The following is a 21,641-nucleotide window of genomic DNA, read 5'->3' as shown; positions in this document are numbered from 1 at the left end:
AAACAGACAGGCAACAGGCCAACCTTATTCAACATATCCTGTGTGGGGCGGCATGTTAAAATACACCTCTATTGCCTACATTGTGCACCACTCATAGTGCGCTACCAAAAGTAGTCCACTACGTAGGGAATACGGTGCCATTTGGGATGTGAAGCCGAATCCGGATCAACACAGACTACTACATCTCTAGCTTTACCACAAAATACACCTCTCGTCGCTACGGCAACATCTATTACAGGGGTGGGCTAAGTTTTTGGCTCGAGGGCTACATCGGGATTTCGGACAGGCTGTCTTGTGCCTTTTACTGAGGAGTGGCTTCCATCTGGCCACTCTACCATAAAAGTCTGATTGGTGGAGTGCTGCAGAGATGTTTGTCCTTCTCCCATCCCCACAGAGGAACTCTGGAGCTCTGTCAGAGTGACCATCGGGTTCTTGGTCACCTCCCTGAACAAGGCCCTTCTCCCCCGATTGCTCAGATTGGCCAAGCGGCCAGCTCTAGGAAGAGTATTGGTGGTTCCAAACGTCATCCATTTAAGAATGATGGAGGCTGCTGTGTTCTTGGGGACTTTCAATGCAGCAGACATATTTTGCTACCCTTCCACAGATCTGTGCCTTGACACAATCCTGTCTCGGAGCTCTCCTTACAATTCCTTTGACCTCATGGCTTGGTTTTTGCTTGGACATGCATTGTCAACTGTGGGACCTTATATAGACAGGTCTGCCTCTCCAAATCATGTCCAATTAATTGAATTTACCACAGGTGGAGTTGAATTAAGTTGTAGAAACATCTCAAGGATGATCAATGGAAACAAGATGCACTTGAACTCAATTTCGAGTCTCATAGAAAAGGGTCTGAATACTTATGTAAATAAGGTATTTCTGTCCTAAAAACCTGTTTTCGATTTGTCATTATGGACAATAGCCCATAATGACAAATGTAGATTGATGAAAAAAAATATTGAATCAATTTTAGAATAAGGCTGTATGTAACGTAACAAAATGTGGAAAAAGTCAAGGGGTCTGAATACTTTCCAAATGCACTATATATTGTTATCTTTATCAGTCACCATTGAGACCAGTGTGTCTTTTACAAGGGAGTCCTGCAAATACAATTACAGAAAATACAAGATATATATATATATATATATATATATAAAAGAATATATATAAGAATATATATTTAAAAAAGAAATGTATATATATATATATATATATATATACATTTCTTTTTTAAATTGTATTTATTATAATTATTATTTTTTACTCAAACCTCCCGCGGTCCGGATTGAATGGGCTTGATTTTCCCCACCCATGCCCTATTAGCAAGACTCCTTGAGGGGGTCTTCCTCCACTCAGGTAGACACAATCACGCAAACACCTACGCACACAGCGGCTCAGTTTGTGTCTGGCTGCCTGCCATGCTCATCATAACAGGAGAGGCAGTCAACCATCCCCTCAGCACTGTAGGGTCAATTCCAGTATGTGTAGCCAACCATGGAGGAGATTGGAAAGGCTAAGAGAGGAACTTCATATAATCCTGAACTCTAACGCTGGGAAAGCATGGCAGTCACTAATCATGCATGGAGTGTGCCAGCGTTTCTCAGCCAACCCACGCATTTTTAAGCAAGCATGTGCCATTTTGCCCAAGGCTCTCCTTCCCCCTTCTTACATTTGAGTAATTTAGCAGACGCTCTTATGGCAGTAAGTGCATACATTTTCATAATGTTTCCATACAGGCACCCCATGGGAATCGAAATCACAACCCTGGTGTTGCAAGCGCCACGCTCTACTGGTGTTGCAAGCGCCACGCTCTACTGGTGTTGCAAGCGCCACGCTCTACTGGTGTTACAAGCGCCACGCTCTACTGGTGTTGCAAGCGCCACGCTCTACTGGTGTTGCAAGCACCACACTCTACTGGTGTTGCAAGCGCCACGCTCTACTGGTGTTGCAAGCGCCACGCTCTACTGGTGTTGCAAGCGCCACGCTCTACTGATGTTGCAAGCGCCACGCTCTACCAACTGAGCCACACGGGACCTTCTTCTCCTTCTCCTCACACTCCCCATCTTCTCTTCCTCTCACCGTCCCTCCCCCTCTCCCCCACTGCTCTTCTCTCTCGCCCCCTCATTTTAACTCTCTCTGTGAATGCAGATATTCTGCGACAGCCCCCGCATCACAGCGTGTGAACTCCCACAAGGCAGTCAGCGAAGGAGGAAAACAGTTGCAAAAAAGGACAGTAGAATAGTACATGACTGTGGATAAATAAATGGTGTATAGTTCAGAGGATGCGGACCGGAGATTAAATCACAGAGGGCCACGGGGCCTTCGGCTCCTCTCAACTCAGTGTCAATGGAACACTTACCGGCCTTTCAGAGCTGCGATTGTGGACTTGTCAATCCTAGAGAGAGAGAGAGAGAGAGAGAGAGAGAGAGAGAGAGAGAGAGAGAGAGAGAGAGAGAGGTTATTGGTCATGAAACAATATATGTTATCACCTAATTATGTTGCGCTAGCAGGATGTTAAATGGTTGGCCCTTCCAACGTAATAGATTATATAACTAGTGTTGTATAGAGACATTTTAGATGCATTGAGATGCATGGAGTTCAAACACAAACACATTTACAGGCCAGTCATCGAGAATGAACTGATTTCCATGACAGACCTACATAAACCATCGAAACCAGCCATTCACCCCCTACTGCTCACACAGTGACTATGGCTGTAGTTGTTTGACCTTTTCGAGAGCAGTTGTTATCGTACTTCATTCACTTCAGTCCCAGACTCCGCTGGTTAGAATAGAAATCCACAAAGAAAAGAGGAAGCAATAGACATTTCAACATTTTCTACAAGGAAACAGCAAAAAAACAAATGAATTCATCATTTAATGATTTTAATGACGGTTAATGATTTAAAACCACTGCCTGTTACTTTGGTAATTCTAAAGGCTGAAAATCAGTCTGGTTTTACATTCTAAAAACAAATAAGATAAAAACATATGTTTGGTAGTGGAGTTGGTGGGCGTTGTGTTTTGTCTGTGTGTGGTGAACCCTGCATAATGCCATCATAGACATGAGTGGACACCTCTCATAACCATGAATGACCTTCACGACAACTGGCCTGAAAATGTCAAGACACATGTAGTACAGTAGACCTTATCCTCCCTAACTAAAGCTGTATGTCACTTAGCCTAGTAGTATCTATGACTGCATCCCAAAATGTACCCTTTTCCATACATTGTGCACTACTTTTTTACCAGGGCCCTTTTGACCATAGACATTAGCCCCTTGGTCAAAAGAGGTGCAGTATATGGGAATAAGGTGCCAGCTTCCTTGTCAGCTCAGACATAAACAAATATGTTTTGAATGTTGTCCAATGCTTTGAATATCATTGTCGCAATCTTTCTGGATGCTTCTATGAATGGCCTCTGTGTAATAATCGCCATCCCTGGTCAACAACAACCATAAAGTGACCCCCCCCCCCCCCTCCATGTAAGAGGCATCACAGTGTGGTCATCCTCGCCCAGTCAGCCTCTCCACCCTCCTCTGCTGTCTCCACCCTGCCACACTGGCTGTGTACCATGATTCTGAGGGACAATGATTCTGAGGCTTTATAGAGCTGAAATATGGCCCTGCCCTGGCCTGACCACAAAGCTAATGCATACACCAACTCAAGAACATTGTCTAATAGGAAGCCTGCACTCACCCCGTGACTACATCTCTCCATCTATATGGAGTGTGTGTGTGTGTGTGCGTGCGCGTGTGTGTGTGCGTGCGTGCATGCGTGCGTGAGTGTGCATGTGCGCGTGCTTGTGTGTGTGTGTGTGTGTGTTTGCCTTTACTATAAATACACAGAGATGCAGTGGAGAGTGAAGGCAGTCCTCCATCTAAAACACATGTGCCTCAGCATCACAGGTGGCATGGATTATTAATGATCTACCACCTCTCCTTATGCTACCTCTTCTTCTCCTCCTCCCTCATTACTTTCTATCTCCCCTTCACCATCTGATGGGCCTGACACCTCCCTCTCTCTCTCTCTCTAATGTCCGGCCTGACCTTCAGAAATGCCAGCAGACTGGCAGAGCTGGCATACACCTGGCAGGCCACAGATAACGGTGTTCCCAGCTCTAGAGCAACAGTAGAAAGCTGTAGCTTAGCAAAAATCCTAACAGTGATTACTTCAGCGTGGACGCAGTAATTCATTTCAGCACCTTTTAACCTCTGCTGGTTGGACTATAGTCAACACCGCCTGTTTGGACTGAGACAGCCTGTTTCAGCATGAGGAAGTGGTTTGAGTGTATTAACATATTGCCTCCATGGTGGGTTGACGGCATCGATGCAGTAAAACATTGAGGTTGAGTTGAGGGAGGGTAGTTCACCAGCTATCTTCCTACGCTGTCTCATGGTCTCTCTATAGCAGTGTTTCCCAACCCTGGTCCTCCAGTACCCCCCAAAGGAACACATTTCCATTGTAGCCCTGGAAAAGAACACCTCATTCAGCTCATTGAGGGATTGATGGTTCGTTGACAAGTTGAATCAATGTGTGCTGTTTAGGGGTACTGGAGGACCAGGGTTGGGAAACACTGCTATACAGCAACAGTAACACACACATAAACACAAAGTGTGTGTGTGTGTGTGTGTGTGTGTGTGTGTGTGTGTGTGTGTGTGTGTGTGTGTGTGTGTGTGTGTGTGTGTGTGTGTGTGTGTGTGTGTGTGTGTGTGTGTGTGTGTGTGTGTGTGTGTGTGTGTGTACCTGAACTGAAGTGTGTGAGGGTGTGATGCTAAGCTCCATTCACCACACTTTGTCAGCATTTCTCTCTTCTGACACAATTGAGGCCTTTTCAGTTCTCACAGAGAATTTCCACTCTCACACATGAACATCTCATATTGGCCATGCAAACTGAGGTTGTACATACATTCATGAGCTGACATAAGTAGTGTAAGAAATGCACTTGAAAGGGTCAATCTGGTATTGGTACATATAAATGAATATAGGTGTTGATTCTTGAAGAATATAACGTATAAATGCCTCACGAGCTTAGTTCAACTGTCTTGCCCAAAATATGAGTTTGTTTTACTCCCTTAACAATATAATTCTAAACAAAAACTGTTTAGCTTAAAAACAGTTTTTATTTGGATCTCATGGATGGTCCCATTCCTCAGCTGTTTACCAAACAAGTGGCAGGGTGTCTGCTTTGTTGTCGTTTGAATCCCAGATGTCCTCTTTAGTAACCATGGAGGTCGAGGAGTCAAAGTCAATGTCTGAACTGAGCACACAAACTTCTCTTTTAGCCATACCTGACAATAATTCTAAACGAGATAGAGGTGTCATTAAACAAACTTAAAAGAAAAACACAATTTTCTGCACATTTTCTGCATTCCAGAGGTAAATATCTAGATTAAAAACACCACTAGAGAAACAAAAACAGAGTCCTACAGATGAGAGGACAATAACACCAAGCAACTAATTGATAACCATCTGTGATCAATCCCCCTGGTAGAGACAGTACAGAGACAGAACAGCAGCCTGTCAAACTGCTGCAGAAGTGTTGCACGCACACACACACACACACACACACACACACACACACACACACACACACACACACACACACACACACACACACACACACACACACACACACACACACAGTGGAACAGATAAAGCCCTTCAACCATCCTTCCTTTCAAAACACATTCAACTCTAGTCTGAACAACGGCAGCCTGCTGAATTCACACCCACGTTCAGGCCACACCGCCAGCCACCAGCCCTAAGAGAGTTAAGGTAACGTACCAGCCGTATCCCCCAAAGGATACACTCCTCTTTCTTCTCAGCATTCTGACAGGGGCGCACGTCTCTGGGACTGACACTCTCACTTTCTTTTGTCTCACTCCTCTCTTTCTCTCTCTCGGTCTTTGAAGAAGTGTAGGCAGTGCTGCTCTGCTCCCTCACCTGTCCTGCCTGCACACAGTTTGGCACTTGCGCTCCTCTCAGCACACAACTCAGCTCCACACACACGGGGAGGAGAGAGCCTGTGGCTGGGAGGGGCCTCTCTCTCTCTGTCTCTCTCTCTCTGTCTCTCTCTCTCTCTCTCAAACTCTCTCACACTCACTGTGTATTTATTCGTTGTCTAACTATTAGTCTTTTGCATCTTGAACTGCACTGTTGGAAAAAGACTCGTAAGTACGCATTTCATTGTTAGTCTACACCTGTTGTCTACGAAGCTGTGAGAGAGAACTGAACTGAAATCTCCATCACACCTACATCCTACACCCTCCCCCACTCTCAACCTGCCCACAAGAAGGAAGGACTTGTTGCCACAGCCAGTGTCACTTCCTCTGTCATGCTCTTACCACAGCTGTATTCATGAGGGCACTATTTGATTTATGTATTTCCATCAATGTCCATCAGTGTCCATATTTCCATCAATGTCCATCAATTCAGATGTACTGTACAGTACATGTTCCGGAACATTCCGATGTACTGTACAGTACATTCACTGCTTTAGACATGTCTGAATTATGGATGTACTGTCGATTTCCCTCGTGCCACTCCTGCCAGGAAAAAGCCACATATGCTGTATATACACTGAGCAAAAATATAAACGCAACATGTAAAGTGTTGGTCCCATGATTTATGAGCTGAAATAAAAGATCCCAGAAATCTTCCATACGCACAAAAAGCTTATTACGCTCAAATTTTGAAAGGGCACCCTATTTTCTATATAGTGCACTACTGTATATAGGGCATAATGTGCCATTTGGAACACAGCTGCAATGTGACTGTGAACAAAGGATGGCCCTTCCTGCAACAGGACTAAAATAAACAGCTATGACTATTACTAGTTTTCTCTGTTTTGAAATACAATGTTTTTCCTATATTCGAGAAACAAGAAACAGTAGCCTTATCGACACTGTCTAGTATCTGGAATCACTATAAACGCCAAGTCATTTTTTTGTTGATCTCAAAGTCAATGAAAAGTCTTTCTTACTTAAAATGTGTACGTGGTACTCACTCAGAACTAAACGAGAAGTCATATCAACTATGTTTTTGAAAATGTTATGACACAAATGATAACTTGTTAAGCAAGTACAACTTTATCACAGCAAGTTCCCACAACTTGGTTGTAAAGTTGAAACAACTGTTGACATAATCATTTGTTGTATTGTTTGTTGAGCCTTGACCTATTCAATATTTCTACCTCAAAATCTGTCAGGACAACTAGGTACTCACATTTGTTAGGTAATATCACATAGAAATTACAATTGGTTCAAGCAGAGGTTAGTCAAGTAATTGTTGACATGAATGAAAGTACAACTAACTATCATATTTCCCAGCATGCCCTACTGCAGATAGACCTTTGTTTTTATTTTTAGACATTGAAGAGTGGCCTGGAGTATCTTTTTAACCCATAATAATCATCCCCCCCCCCCCCCCCCCCAAACAAAGGTGTATACAGTGCATTCAGAAAGTATTCAAACCCCTTGACTTTTCCCACATTTTGTTACGTTACAGCCGTTGGTTGTGGTTTGACATCCATACTATTCTAAACTGCATAGGAGTTGGTGAGGGATACAGCAGAGGAAGCCTATACACAAGGATAATATACTGTACATTGATTGATAGATTCATCTTATGCTACACAAAGACAAATAATATTAAACTAATCCAATCAGATTTTTTTTGCACCTGTTCCTGAAACAGTTATTCCAGGTCAAATGGCTTAGTCTTCTCACAATTATCCTAACCCTGGCAGTCATTAGAAATGCAGGTTGCAGCTGAATAAAAAAATATTAAACTCTGGCTTTCCAAAATGCTGGGAAATTTTGAAAAGTTCCCAGCTTTTCCAGAAATACCGGTTGGACGATTCCTGGAGACGGGAGGAAATAAGCAGGAAATCCTTCAACCAGGATTTTGGGAAGATCGGGGAATTTAGGGAAAGTTACTGGAGTTTTGCCAATCTACTTGCAGGCCTGATGTGGCCTGTAAAACTAGGCCTCAAAATAAGGCCTTATGCCTCCCGGGTGGCGCATGGGTCTAGTGCACTGCATCGCAGTGCTAGCTGTGCCACCAGAGACTCTGGGTTCGAGCCCAGGCTCTGTCGCAGCCGGCCGCGACTGGGAGGTCCATGGGGCGACGCACAATTGGCCTAGCGTCGTCCGGGTTGGGGAGGGTTTGGCTGGTAGGGAAATCCTTGTCTCATTGCGCACTAGCGACTCCTGTGGCGGGCGCAGTGCACACTAACCAGGTTGCCAGGTACACGGTGTTTCCTCCGACACATTGGTGCGGCTGGCTTCCGGGTTCGTTGCGCGCTGTGTTAAGAAGCAGTGCGGCTTGGTTGGGTTGTGTTTCGGAGGACACATGGCTTTCAACCTTCGTCTCTCCCGAGCCTGTACGGGAGTTGTAGCGATGAGACAAGAGAGCATGGTCACCGCTAACAATTGGATACCACGAAATTAGGGGGTACAATTTTTTTTTTTTTTTAAAAAGGCCTTATGAGATATGTAATTTATTGTCTTATAAAGACTTTACAAAAGAGTTACAAAATGTCTGTATTCTAAGTTCAATCAACTTTTGTCCCTGATCTGTTTCACCTGTCTTTGTGCTTGTCTCCGCCCACCATCAGGTGTCTCCCATCTCCCCTCATTATCCCCGGTGTATTTATACCTGTGTTCTCTGTTTGTCTGTTGCCAGTTTGTTTTGTTCGTCAAGCCTTCCAGCTTCCAGTTTGTTTCTAGTTCCAGTTTTCCTGGTTTTGACCATTCTGCCTGCCCTGACCCTGAGCCTGCCTGCTGTTCTGTACCTTGTCCCACCACACTGGATTATTGACCTCTGACTGCCCTGACCCTGAGCCTGCCTGCCGTCCTGTACCTTGTCCCACCACACTGGGTTATTGACCTCTACCTGCCCTGACCCTGAGACTGCCTGCCATTCTGTACTTTTGGACTCTGATCTGGATTACTGACATCTGCCTGCCCTTGGTCTGTCGTTTTGCCTGCCCCCTGTTCTAGTAATAAACTTTTGTTACTTCAACACTGTCTGCACCTGGGTCTTCCCTAAAACGTGATAAACTTCATATAAAAAATGTCCTCACACATCTGTTTAGAGTTCAAACCACTAACTTTTGTATTTAATTAATACTGAGCTTAAAGTTCAATGTTTTGATTTACTCAAACATTTCAAGCTGATACAACTCAAATCTGGATGCCCTATATGGTCACAGTGACTCTATTGGTTTAAGTATTGACTACAAAATCACATCAAGTAACTGTACTCTGAAACAACCTTTCCCTCAACGTCAACAAGACAAAGAAGCTGATCGTGTACTACAAGAAACAGAGGGCCGAGCACGACCCAATCAACATTGACGGAGCTGTTGTGGAGCGGGTCGATAGCTACATGTTCCTGTGTCCACATCACTAAGGAATTGACATGGCCCACACATACCAACACAGTCATGAAGAAGGCACGACAACGCCTCTTCCCTCTTAGCAGGCTGAAAAGATTTGGCATCAGCTCCTCAAAGTTCTACAGATACACCATTGAGAGCATCTTGACTGGCTGCATCACCGCTTGGTATGGCAACTGCTGGGCATCCGACCACAAGGGGCTACAGAGGGTAGTGCCTACAGCCCAGTACATCACTGGGGCTAAGCTCCCTGCCATCCAGCACCTCTATACCAGGCGGTGTCAAAGAAAGGCTCTAAAAATTGTCACAGACTCCAGCCACCCGAGTCATAGACTGTTCTCTTTGCTACCGCATGGCAAGCGGTGCCTTAAGTAAGCATTTCACTGTTAGTCTATACCTATACCTGTCACAAAGCATGTGACAAATAACATTTAATTTGATCAATTTTGATATATTAAATAATGAAGTGAAATCGGTTTCCTCAAATCTTGAGGTTTACAGTGTAATAAAGCTTCAGAATGAGAGAACATCAATTAAATGAGATGAGCATCACTTGAACTCCAATTTGCAGCGCTCCCAGTGAAGCAGCACTCTGTCTGTCTGTGTTTTTGATGAGCCAGATTGGGTGCCCGGCGCCATTCACATTATGACATGAATCACTATCTCCATCATGAAAACATCTCTCATTGAAACCCAATACAATGCTCAAGGACATTGTTATTGTCTCGTGGATGGTCACTAGCTGTGCTCTATCTGCGTCTGTCTGGTTCTGGAGAACAATTGTGTCAAAATAAATGATGCAGATACACAACTATTGTGTCAAATATGTTGTGTGTCAGTTGTACAATCCGAGGCCGGGTTTCAATCCGTAATGTAATTTCCTCTTGAGCCGACATATTATGCAGTGTTTACCGTGAGTGCCATCTCCGCAAATGCAGGAACATTGCCATAGGTTGTACAAAGCACGCCTTGCGTTGAAACCCGGCCTCAGACACCTCAGTAAACGTTCACATGAAGGAGACCAGGCAAGCTCTGACCTGATGACACATGCTAGTGTGTATACTTCAACACAGGCACAATGTACTGTTGTACTGTACAATACTGACAGGCAGCAGCTCTCAATCGCAAGCTCCAATACATAATAACGTCCCTACACACTTCAGCATATTTACAGACGAATGGCCTTTTCAGTTCCTTGACACACGTGCTTTAGATATATGATCAGAAAGCCCCTGAGGTTACACTTGAACCGGCAACACCATCAGTCCTTTCACTAAACTGACCCAATGTACGTTTTCTAACTGTAGATTTTGTGCCCAATGTGGCCTTATGTCCCAATAGGAATTAAGAAATATTTGGTGCTTTCTTTCCCCCAGTGGAAATACATTCTTCGACGTGAAAGAATAGGACAAGATGAAATGAATGACAGCGGGTGCATCCAAAATGGCACCCTATTCTCTTTGTCCAAAATGGCACCCTATTCTCTTCGTCCAAAATGGCACCCTATTCTCTTCGTCCAAAATGGCACCATATTCTCTTCGTCCAAAATGGCACCCTTTTCTCTTTGTCCAAAATGGCACCCTATTCTCTTCGTCCAAAATGGCACCCTATTCTCTTCGTCCAAAATGGCACCATATTCTCTTCGTCCAAAATGGCACCCTTTTCTCTTTGTCCAAAATGGCACCCTATTCTCTTCGTCCAAAATGGCACCCTATTCTCTTCGTCCAAAATGGCACCCTATTCTCTTCGTCCAAAATGGCACCATTTTCTCTTCGTCCAAAATGGCACCCTTTTCTCTTTGTCCAAAATGGCACCCTATTCTCTTCGTCCAAAATGGCACCCTATTCTCTTCGTCCAAAATGGCACCATATTCTCTTCGTCCAAAATGGCACCCTTTTCTCTTTGTCCAAAATGGCACCCTATTCTCTTCGTCCAAAATGGCACCCTATTCTCTTTACTGTGCAGGTCAAAACTAGTGCACTATGAAGGAAACAGGGTGCCATTTGGGACACACAGTATAAGCGAGTACTGTACACTACGTCCATTTTTATGTAATCATCACACAGAAGGTACAAAGAGGCAGAAGTACATTTAAGTCCTGAATCATTCAGTTGCAGTAATGGATCAACACTAGAGTTCTTGACATCTCCCCAGTCTTAGCGATATCCCCCTTTTTTTCAATTTTCGCCTAAAATGACATACCCAAATCTAACTGCCTGCAACTCAGGCCCTGAAGCAAGGATATGCATATTCTTGGTACCATTTCAAATGAAACATTTTGAAGTTTGTGGAAATGTGCCCAGATTATGTACAGATTATCTCCCCAGTAGTGTGTGTCCTCACACATTACTAAAGAATATAAAGACATGTAGTAACATGTGATCGAATACAATGTTCAAGACAATATGAAAGTGCTTTTGCACGCCATTGCGCCTGGAGTTTTTCCTGAGCACATGACCTGACCAGAAACAAATACACTTTACAATGCCAAATAGCCAACGCCAGAATTCCCTGACACCTGACTGAGACAGCCATCAATAAACCTTCGTTCCAATGTCAGTGCCATCAGACACTCAGCCTGATGCCTGCCTATTCTGTATTAGTGAGTGACAGTGACAATGCTCAGTATTGATGTTTCGGACTGTCTGTTGTCTGCGTAAGAAGCTTTATCAAGGCTTTTTCTATCAGTCCCTCAGTTTTACCCCACCTCCTGCCACTAGAGATTTAAGAGTCATGGGGAGAAAGCAATACAGAGCAGGGGGGAGAGAAGAGGGAGGATGAGAGAGAGAGAGAGAGAGAGAGAGAGAGAGAGAGAGAGAGAGAGAGAGAGAGAGAGAGAGAGGGAGAGAGAGAGAGAGAGAGAGAGAGAGAGAGAGAGAGAGAAATAGATAGAAAACCAATAGATTGAGAGAGAGAGAGAAATAGATAGAAAACCTATAGATAGAGAGAGAGAGAGAGATAATTGGACAAGGGCCAGGCGGAAACGTTGCGATGCACTCAAAGTGAATCATAAAGTAAAAAAGGGAGTGGGTAAAGGGAGGAAGAGGGGGACAGACGGAGCAGTGCAGGAGATTAGACGTTAAATTAGGCAGATACAGTATGTTACATGAGAATGCAGTGAAACACTCATTGACACACATGGGACAAACGGTTAAATATATAGTGACACCAACTTTAACATGTTCATAATGACGTTGTACCTGAATATATCCACAACAGAAGAAATAAAACATTTCCAGACTAGAGCATTCAATACTCATCATTCTGTAAAACCACTTGGACAGTATGTATGGTTATGCCAATATGCTTGGAGATAAATGGACAGCCGTCTTGCAGTGCTGAATAGGGTGTTGTGTTGATGCCTGACAGATTGATGGCCTTGCCTTTTCTTTTCTTTCTCTCTCCCCTCTCTCGTTTTTCTCTCTCTCTTTCTCGCTCTCCCTCTCTCTCTCTCTCTCTCTCTCTCTCTCATCCTCCTCCATCCCCCTCTCTCTCTCACACACACGCACACTCCCTCCCTCTCTTTTTTTCATTCCCTCTCTCTCTCCCTTCCTCTCTCTCCATCTCCTTCCTTCTCTCTCTCTCTGACTAAATAGTGGAGGATGACACCCAGTCACAGCCCAGATTCTCCCCTGTCTGAGCTGCTGTCCTTATCTCCATCCATCTATCTCTGATAACGCTACCCCCAATACTGGTCCCTCAATACTGGACCCCCAATACTGGTCCCTCAATACTGGACCCTCAATACTGGACCCTCAATACTGGACCCTCAATACTGGACCCTCAATTCTGGACCCTCAATACTGGTCCCTCAATACTGGACCCCCAATACTGGTCCCTCAATACTGGACCCCCAATACTGGTCCCTCAATACTGGACCCTCAATACTGGACCCTCAATACTGGACCCTCAATTCTGGACCCTCAATACTGGTCCCTCAATACTAAATCCCCAATACTGGTCCCTCAATACTGGACCCTCAATACTGGACCCTCAATACTGGACCCCCAATTCTGGTCCCTCAAAACTGGTCCCTCAATACTGGACCCTCAATAGTGGACCCCCAAGACTGGTCCCCCAATTCTGGTCCCTCAATACTGGACAATCAATTCTGGTCCCTCAATACTGGACCCTCAATACTGGACCCCCAATACTGGACCCCTAATTCTGGTCCCTCAAAACTGGTCCCTCAATACTGGACCCTCAATATTGGACCCCAATACTGGACCCCAATACTCCCACCTCTCTTCTTTCCTGCCACCTCATCCCCCTTTTCACAGCCTCATCCTCACCCTTTCATTGTCATTGCTCTTTTTCCTTTATTTCATGCTAATCTACATCTCTTTATCTTATACCCCCCCCCCCCAAACCTAATACTGCACCCTTAGAAAAAAGGGCTCACAAAGTTCTTTGTGGAGGGGATAGGGTTTTACATGGAACCTTTTTGATAGAACCTTTTTGGTCCTAGGTTGCACCTATTCTTCCTAAGAATGTTGTCCACCAACTTTCCTCTTTTCTCCCTCACTCTGGCCTCACCTCCCTTCTCACAATTTGACCCTTACTCTTCCATGTCCTTTTCCCCCTCCTTTCATGTCTTGATCCTCTTATCACCCGTATGCGCATAGCACCCTGTGATTTTCCCCTATGTTATTAGATGCGTAGGTGGATTTCAGGGAATGTGACATAAGGCCCTACCATATGCCCACAAAAATGCACTGATGACAGGAAACAAACCTACCTTTCATCCATGAAAGAAGAATGTGTGCTTGAGCAAACAACCCCCCCCCCCCCCCCCCCCCCCCCACACACACACACACACAAACACACAAACACACAAACAACCTTGAGATACGGAAAGACAACTGCCCTGTGACTCATCTGACAGTTTATCAAAGTCTGAGCTTATCCCCCCATTCATGGAGAGGGTAGGAGTGAAAGTGAGAGAGCAAGAGAGAGAGAGAGAGAGCAAGAGAGAGTGAGAGAGAAGGGGGAGAGAAGAGAGTGGGGGATGGACGGTGAAGGAGGGAGAAGAGGAGAAAAGAAGGAGCCATTCAGGGTGAACTTAAGATAAAGGACAGGGAGAGGTGAAAGGAAAGAGATAGAGTGAAAGAGAGACAGAGTGGCAAGAGAGTCAGAGAGAGAGAGAGAGAGAGAGAGAGATAATTGAACGAGGGAAAAGGGAAATGAGAGATCATGAGATTGAATGGAGGCCAATCAATTAGAGTGAACGACAAGGACGGTGTGAGGTAGAAAATGGAGCTGGCGGATGAAGAGAAGTTAGAGGTTAGAGAGGAAGAGAGACACAGAGAGAGAGAGAGAAAGAGAGAGAGGGAAAGAGATGACGATGACAGATGGAATTAATGAAAATAAGATACGTTGACAAGAAGAAGAGAACGAGATTTTTTGGGGGTTTGTGTCATTTGATTTACACAACATGCCACTTTGAAGATGCAAAATATTTTTTATTGTGAAAAAAAAGAAATAAGACAAAAAAAACTGCAAACTTGATTGTGCATAAGTATTCCACCCCCCCCCCCCCCCCCAAGTCTCTTAGGGTATGTCTCTATAAGCTTGGCACATCTAGCCACTGGGATTTTTGCCCATTCTTCTTGGCAAACCTGCTCCAGCTACTTCAAGTTGGATGGATTCCGTTGGTGTACAGCAATCTTTTACTCATACCACAAATTCTCAATTGGATTGAGGTCTGGGCCATTCAAAGACATTTAAATGTTTCCCCTTTAACCACTCGAGTGTTGCTTTAGCAGTATGCTTAGGGTCATTTTCCTGCTGGAAGGTGAACCTCAGTCCCAGTTTCAAATCTCTGGAAGACTGAAACAGGTTTCCCTCAAGAATTTCCCTGTATTTAGCGTCATCCATCATTCCTTCAATTCTGACCAGTATCCCAGTCCCTGCCGATGAAAAACATCCCCACAGCATGATGCTGCCACCACCATGCTTCATTGTGGGGATGATGTTCTCGGGGTAATGAGAGGTGTTGGGTTTGCGTGTTGGGTTTGCGTTTGCATTTTCCTTGATGGCCAAAAAGCTCAATTTTAGTCTCATCTGACCAGAGTACCTTCTTCCACATGTTTGGGGAGTCTCCCACATGCCTTTTGGCGAACACTAAACGTGTTTGCTGATTTTTTTGTCTAAGCAATGTTTTTTTCTGGCCACTCTTCCGTAAAGCCCAGCTCTGTGGAGTGTATGGCTTAAAGTGGTCCTATGGACAGACACTCCAATGTCCGCTGTGGAGTTTTTCAGCTCCTACAGGGTTATCTGTGGTCTATTTGTTGCCTCTGATTAATGCCCACCTTGCCTGGTCCATTAGTTTTGGTGGGCGGTTCTCTTCTGGCAGGTTTGTTGTGGTGCAGTATTCTTTCAATTTTTTTAATAAGGGATTTATTGGTGCTCCGTGGGATGTTCAAAGTTTCAGATTTTTTTTTTAGAACCAAACCTTGATCTATACTTCTCCACAACTTGTCACGTTCTGACCTTAGTTCCTTTATTTTGTCTTTGTGTTAGTTTGGTCAGGGCATGAGTTGGGGTGGGTAGTCTTTGTTCTTTTTTCTTTGTTGTATTTCTGTGTTCGGCCTGGTATGGTTCTCAATCAGTGGCAGCTGGTGATCGTTGTCTCTGATTGAGAATCATACTTAGGTAGCCTGTTTTTCCCATTTTAGTTGTGGGTGATTGTTTTTTTGTGTGTCTTCACCAGACAGGACTGTTTCGTTGTCGTTTCGTTCTTTCACTTTGTTGTTTTGTTATTCAGTGTTCAGTTGATTTATTAAATATTGACATGGACACATACCACGCTGCGAATTGGTCCGATCTGGTCTACTCCTCGTCAGAGGAGGATGAATTACGTTACACAACTAGTCTTCATGGTGCCGCTTGCTTGGTGGTGCCCCCTGCTTAGTGGTGTTGCAGACTCTGGGGCCTTTCAGAACAGGTGCATATATACTTGGATCATGTGACAGATAATGTGACACTTAGATTGCACACAGGTGGACTTTATTTAACTAATTATGTGACTTCTGAAGGTAATTGGTTGCAATAGATGTTATTTAGGGGCTTCATAGTAAAGGGAATGAAAACACAGTTCAAGTCAGAAGTTTACATACACTTACGTTGCAGTCATTAAAACTCGTTTTTCAACCACTCCACAAATTTCTTGTTAACAAACTATAGTTTTGGCAAGTCGGTTAGGACATCTACTTTGTGCATGACACAAGTAATTTTTCCAACAATTGTTTACAGACAGATTATTTCACTTATAATTCACTGTATCACAATTCCAGTGGGTCAGAAGTTTACATACACTAAGTTGACTGTGCCTTTAAACAGCTTGGAAAATTCCAGAAAATTATGTCATGGCTTTATAAGCTTCTGATAGGCTAATTGACATCTTTTGAGTCAATTGGAGGTGTACCTGTGGATGTATTTCAAGGCCTACCTTCAAACTCAGTGCCTCGTTGCTTGACATAATGGGAAAACCAAAAGAAATCAGCCCAGACCTCAGAAAAAATTGTAGACCTCCACATGTCTGGTTCATCCTTGGGAGAATTTTCCAAACCCCTGAAGGTACCACGTTCATCTGTACAAACCATCGTACGCAAGTATAAACACCATGGGACAACGCAGCCATCACACCGCTCAGGAAGGAGACGCGTTCTGTCTCCTAGAGATGAACGTACTTTGGTGCGAAAAGTGCAAATCAATCCCAGAACAACAGCAAAGGACCTTGTGAAGATGCTGGAGGAAACAGGTACAAAAGTATCTATATCCACAGTAAAACGAGTTCTATATCGACATAACCTGAAAGGCCGCTCAGCAAGGAAGAAGCCACTGCTCCAAAACCGCCATAAAAAAGCCAGACTACGGTTTGCAACTGCACATGGGGACAAAGATTGGACTTTTTGGAGAAATGTCCTCTGGTCTGATGAAACAAAAATAGAACTGTTTGGCCATAATGACCATCGTTATGTTTGGAGGAAAGAGGGGGAGGCTTGCAAGCCAAAGAACACCATCCCAACCGTGAAGCACGCGGGTGGCAGCATCATGTTGTGGGGGGTGCCTTGCTGCAGGAGGGACTGGTGCACTTCACAAAATAGATGGCATCATGAGGCAGGAAAACTATGTGGATATATTGAAGCAACATCTCAAGACATCAGCTTGGTCGCAAATGGGTCTTCCAAATGGACAATGACCCCAAGCATACTTCCAAAGTTGTGGCAAAATAGCTCAAGGTCAGCAAAGTCAAGGTATTGGAGTGGCCATCACAAAGCCCTGACCTCAATCCTATAGAAAATGTTTGGGCAGAACTGTAAAAGCGTGTGCGAGCAAGGAGGCCTACAAACCTGACTCGGTTACACCAGCTCTGTCAGGAGTAATGGGCCAAAATTCACCCAACTTATTGTGGGAAGCTTGTGGAAGGCTACCCGAGTTTGACCCAAGTTAAACATTTTAGAGGCAATGCTACCAAATACTAATTGAGTGTAAACTTCTGACCCACTGGGAATGTGATGAAAGAAATAAAAGCTGAAATAAATCATTCTCTCTGCTATTATTCTGACATTTCACTTTCTTAAAATAAAGTGGTGATCCTAACTGACCTAAGACAGGGAATTTTTTATAGGATTAATGTCAGGAACTGTGAAAAACTGAGTTTAAATGTATTTGGCTAAGGTGTATGTAAACCTCTGACTTCAACTGTATGCATGCACCACTTTTCCGTATTTTTTTATTTTTTTAATAATCTTTTGAAACAAGCTATTTCTTCAATTTCACTTCACCAATTTGGACTATTTTGTGTATGTCCATTACATGAAATCCAAATAAAAATCTATTTAAATTGCAGATTGTAATGCAACAAAATAGGAAAAACGCCAAAGGGGATGAATACTTTTGCAAGGCACTGTACATATTAAAGAAGGAGAATGGCTTTATATAAAGCCTTGTCCCACATCTGTTTGTGCTACCTTGTCAACTCAAAGACCATAGGAGTTGGCAAGGCAGCACAGACAGATCTGAGACCAGGCTTGGCTGTAAAGGCCAACATCATGTTTCAAAGATTCATCTGCTGTCATTTATAGAAACATGATGACTGCTCAGAAACAGCCAGCACTTTACCAAACATCTAAATGAATCTGTGGAGCGTAGTCCGTATCTACGTCAGTGAAGGCTGGTGGGATGAGCTATAGGAGGACGGGCTATTTTCTAAAGGCTGAAATGGAATGGAGGGAACAGTATCAAACACATCAAACATATGGAAACCACATGTTTGACTCCTATCCATTAATTCCAATCCAGCCATTACAATGAGCCCATCCTCCTATAGCTCCTGCCACCATCCTCCACTGATCTACATATCACCTCCCGTAGCTGGAGGCCGGCTGGCAGAGATCTGAGAGGCAGCAGTGCACCTGAGAAGATCCCATTATAGTTCTATTTCCAGCTGTCACCAAGAGGATGGCGAGAAATAAACCAAGACGTTGCAGAACATGACAATGGGAGATGTGCATCTATCACACACATCCTCTCTTTAGCTGCACGACTGGGTGTATATATTAGACAGGGGTAGCTCAATCTGTTCCATCTTGCACTTGATGTACCAGAATGTGGCTCGTGTTGTTCATTTCCATTTCCAGAGATGAAGCTGTGCAAATTGAACCGTCAATCAGCCACTTCATTCATAAGGGCTGGCTTTCAGAAGCTTGTGCGTGCGTCTTGGTGAACACACTCCCTCAGAAGCTTCCATTGACACAGAGGGAATAATCATACACACTGATGAACACACACACACACACATCTGCATAATGTAACATCCGCAAAATGCCTTTACCCACACACTCACAAAAACACACACTCACAAAAATACACACACACACACACCCACATAGAAGTAAATACCTCTGCACGGGCAGCGCCTGAGATATGACTGGCAGCTAAGCAGAACCACATTCTATCTCTCTCTCTCTCTCTCACACAGCAGCCAGGCTGCAGCTGGCAGTGCTCTCACACTTACAAACACACAGCAACAGTTTAACACGGTCTCTCACACTCAGTCATGCCACCTCCCACTGTCTTCTTGTCACAGCAGTCAGAGAAAACAAAACAGGAATAAAGCGCATATGACATGACCTCTATAGTACTGTCCTCCTCAAGGTTCAAGCCTACCTTGACTCGCCCACGGATCCCTTGCATGCTGTAGAGAACATGTCTTAGCGAGTGGCTGGTCCAACATTAGCGAGTGGAATGGCAGAGCATGAGAGGACAGGGGAGATTGACCGGGTGTGTGAGTGAGAGAGAGAGAGAGAGAGAGAGAGAGAGAGAGAGAGAGAGAGAGAGAGAGAGAGAGAGTGTGAGAGAGAGAGAGAGAGAGAGAGAGAGAGAGAGAGAGAGTGGGAGTGAGAGAGAGAGAGAGAGAGAGAGAGAGAGAGAGAGAGAGAGAGAGCAAATAGGAGGAGGGTGTAGTAAGAAAGTGGATTTGGGTAATTGAGAAGATGAGAGAGAGCGAGAGAGAGAGACACACACACACACAAGAGGAGCGTGTGTGTCAGAATGCAGGATGCGTGGGAAGATGTTGTTGCCATGGTGAGGGATACGCCTAAGCTCTTCGCTGGTTGGGTGATGACCTAGAGGAGAGGAGAAAGGACGGGTTAAAGTCAATAGCGTGACACTGTTTTGAGGTCTTCAGTACCTTCACCTTAGTCACAGGTCAGTGCAGACACTCACACACCTCCAGCATTGATGTCAGCATTGTTGTCAGCGACACCAACAACAACAAAAGACACACACTGTTATATCCACACCCTTCCACATACACACGCAAGCACATACACAGACACACACATCCAGGAACAAATATATACGCAGGTACATGTGCATACGTGCACTCAAACGGGGGAACCAATGAAAATCAGCTATTTCAACAAAGCTGCCTCCTGCCTGCCTTAGTCTGCCCAAAGAGCAGACCAGCCACAGCAGTGTCCCATCAATACTCTAAGCAGCGTTCACACATATCAGCCACTCTAAACTATTTGCTATTGATTTTCCCTGTGGCGTTCTAAGAGCTCTCTGGCAATAACAGAGCATGAACCCTGATAAGGTGTGTGTGTGTGTGTGTGTGTGTGTGTGTGTGCGTGCGTGCGTGCGTGCGAGCGTGCGTGTGTGTGCGTGTGTGCGTGGGTGTGTGTGTGTGTGTGCGTGTACGTGTGTGCGTGTGCGTGTGCGTGTGTGCGTGGGTGTGTTACACAGTGAGCGGAGAAAAGCCTACGGGACATGCTCAAATCAAATCTTCTCCCCAAACACACGTCTCACACCCACACAGTCAGTCCACTTGTCTGTTTGTTTAATGCTGTGTTGTTTCGGTTGATCTTCTTTCCTCTCTAATCTCCGGGCAGTTTAGTGTTGGGGAGAGCGTTTGTGAGTTCTAATTGGTGCGGGTTCTGGGGTTGCCTTGGAAACCTTTTTTGAGAGGGTTCTCTGGAGGTCCACCAAAGGTTTGGTTATTGTATAACACAACGCCCGAACAAAAGCAAGCAACACAAACATCATGTACGACATTACACTCAAGGTTTCAAAGTGGAGAGACATTTAAATGAAGCAAGCTTTGAAACGGACAATAGAGAGCAGCACTGCGTTGTCACAGCCATGATGATGTAACTAATGGCCTGTAGTGTACAATGTTTTTGGTTCATCATTGGTTTGGAATGAAACACGAGTCTATCCATCCCAATGAGAGATACTATGGTCAGTACAACAACCTCAACTACGTGACTGGCTGGAGCTGATTTGAAATATCTACAATTCAAATGATATGACTGGACTAATGATTTCTTGTTGAAAACTTTCCAAAATGCTGAAGCATTATGCCTATTATGCATATGCCATTGTCTATCAGCAATGAAGGGCGAAACGATATACAGTATGTCACAGCTGCATATAGGCTATATCATAAATGTAAGTACAAGTCAAATTAGATTCATCAAGGTTGAACTCGGTGCTTTTAAGGTTATGTCAATTATGGTAGAATCATACAAGAGCTCCTGTGTGCAAAGTCCTGTTCTTTAACCTTTACTACGGGTCATGTTTTATTAGTGAAGATGAGAGGGAGATCAGAGGTGGCTGTAAGACAGGAATACTGCTGTCTATAAAACAGGCACATTGAATTGGAAAGCGGGTAGAGGACATGAATTCACCAGAAATTATGATCACTCATCTTGAAGAGACAATCCATCCCCT

General features: G+C 44.3%; 1 protein-coding gene across 6 annotated transcripts in view; it reads right to left on the bottom strand.

Annotated features, from left to right (window-relative positions):
- The window catches only part of rap1gap2a (RAP1 GTPase activating protein 2a), a 99,663-nt gene extending 79,708 nt beyond the window's left edge, over nt 1-19,955 (bottom strand). For 3 of the 6 annotated variants that reach the window (XM_090224421.1, XM_036964727.2, XM_090224432.1), the window contains exons 1-2: nt 5,786-6,018; nt 2,360-2,395 (exon numbers count right to left, since the gene is read on the bottom strand). In XM_090224421.1, coding sequence (XP_090080547.1) covers nt 2,360-2,395; nt 5,786-5,829 — 80 coding nt within the window. In that variant the 5' untranslated portion in view covers nt 5,830-6,018. Of the gene's footprint in view, nt 1-2,359; nt 2,396-5,785; nt 6,097-19,574 lie in introns of those variants that run through there. The other 3 variants (XM_090224422.1, XM_090224424.1, XM_090224433.1) reach the window with 3 other exon arrangements.
- Between the last annotated feature and the right edge of the window lie 1,686 nt (nt 19,956-21,641).

This window comes from Oncorhynchus mykiss, chromosome 27, assembly GCF_057628025.1.
Source record: "Oncorhynchus mykiss isolate SJ-2025 chromosome 27, ASM5762802v1, whole genome shotgun sequence".
Taxonomy (NCBI): domain Eukaryota; kingdom Metazoa; phylum Chordata; class Actinopteri; order Salmoniformes; family Salmonidae; genus Oncorhynchus; species Oncorhynchus mykiss.
This window is presented reverse-complemented; position numbering and strand designations above follow the sequence as displayed.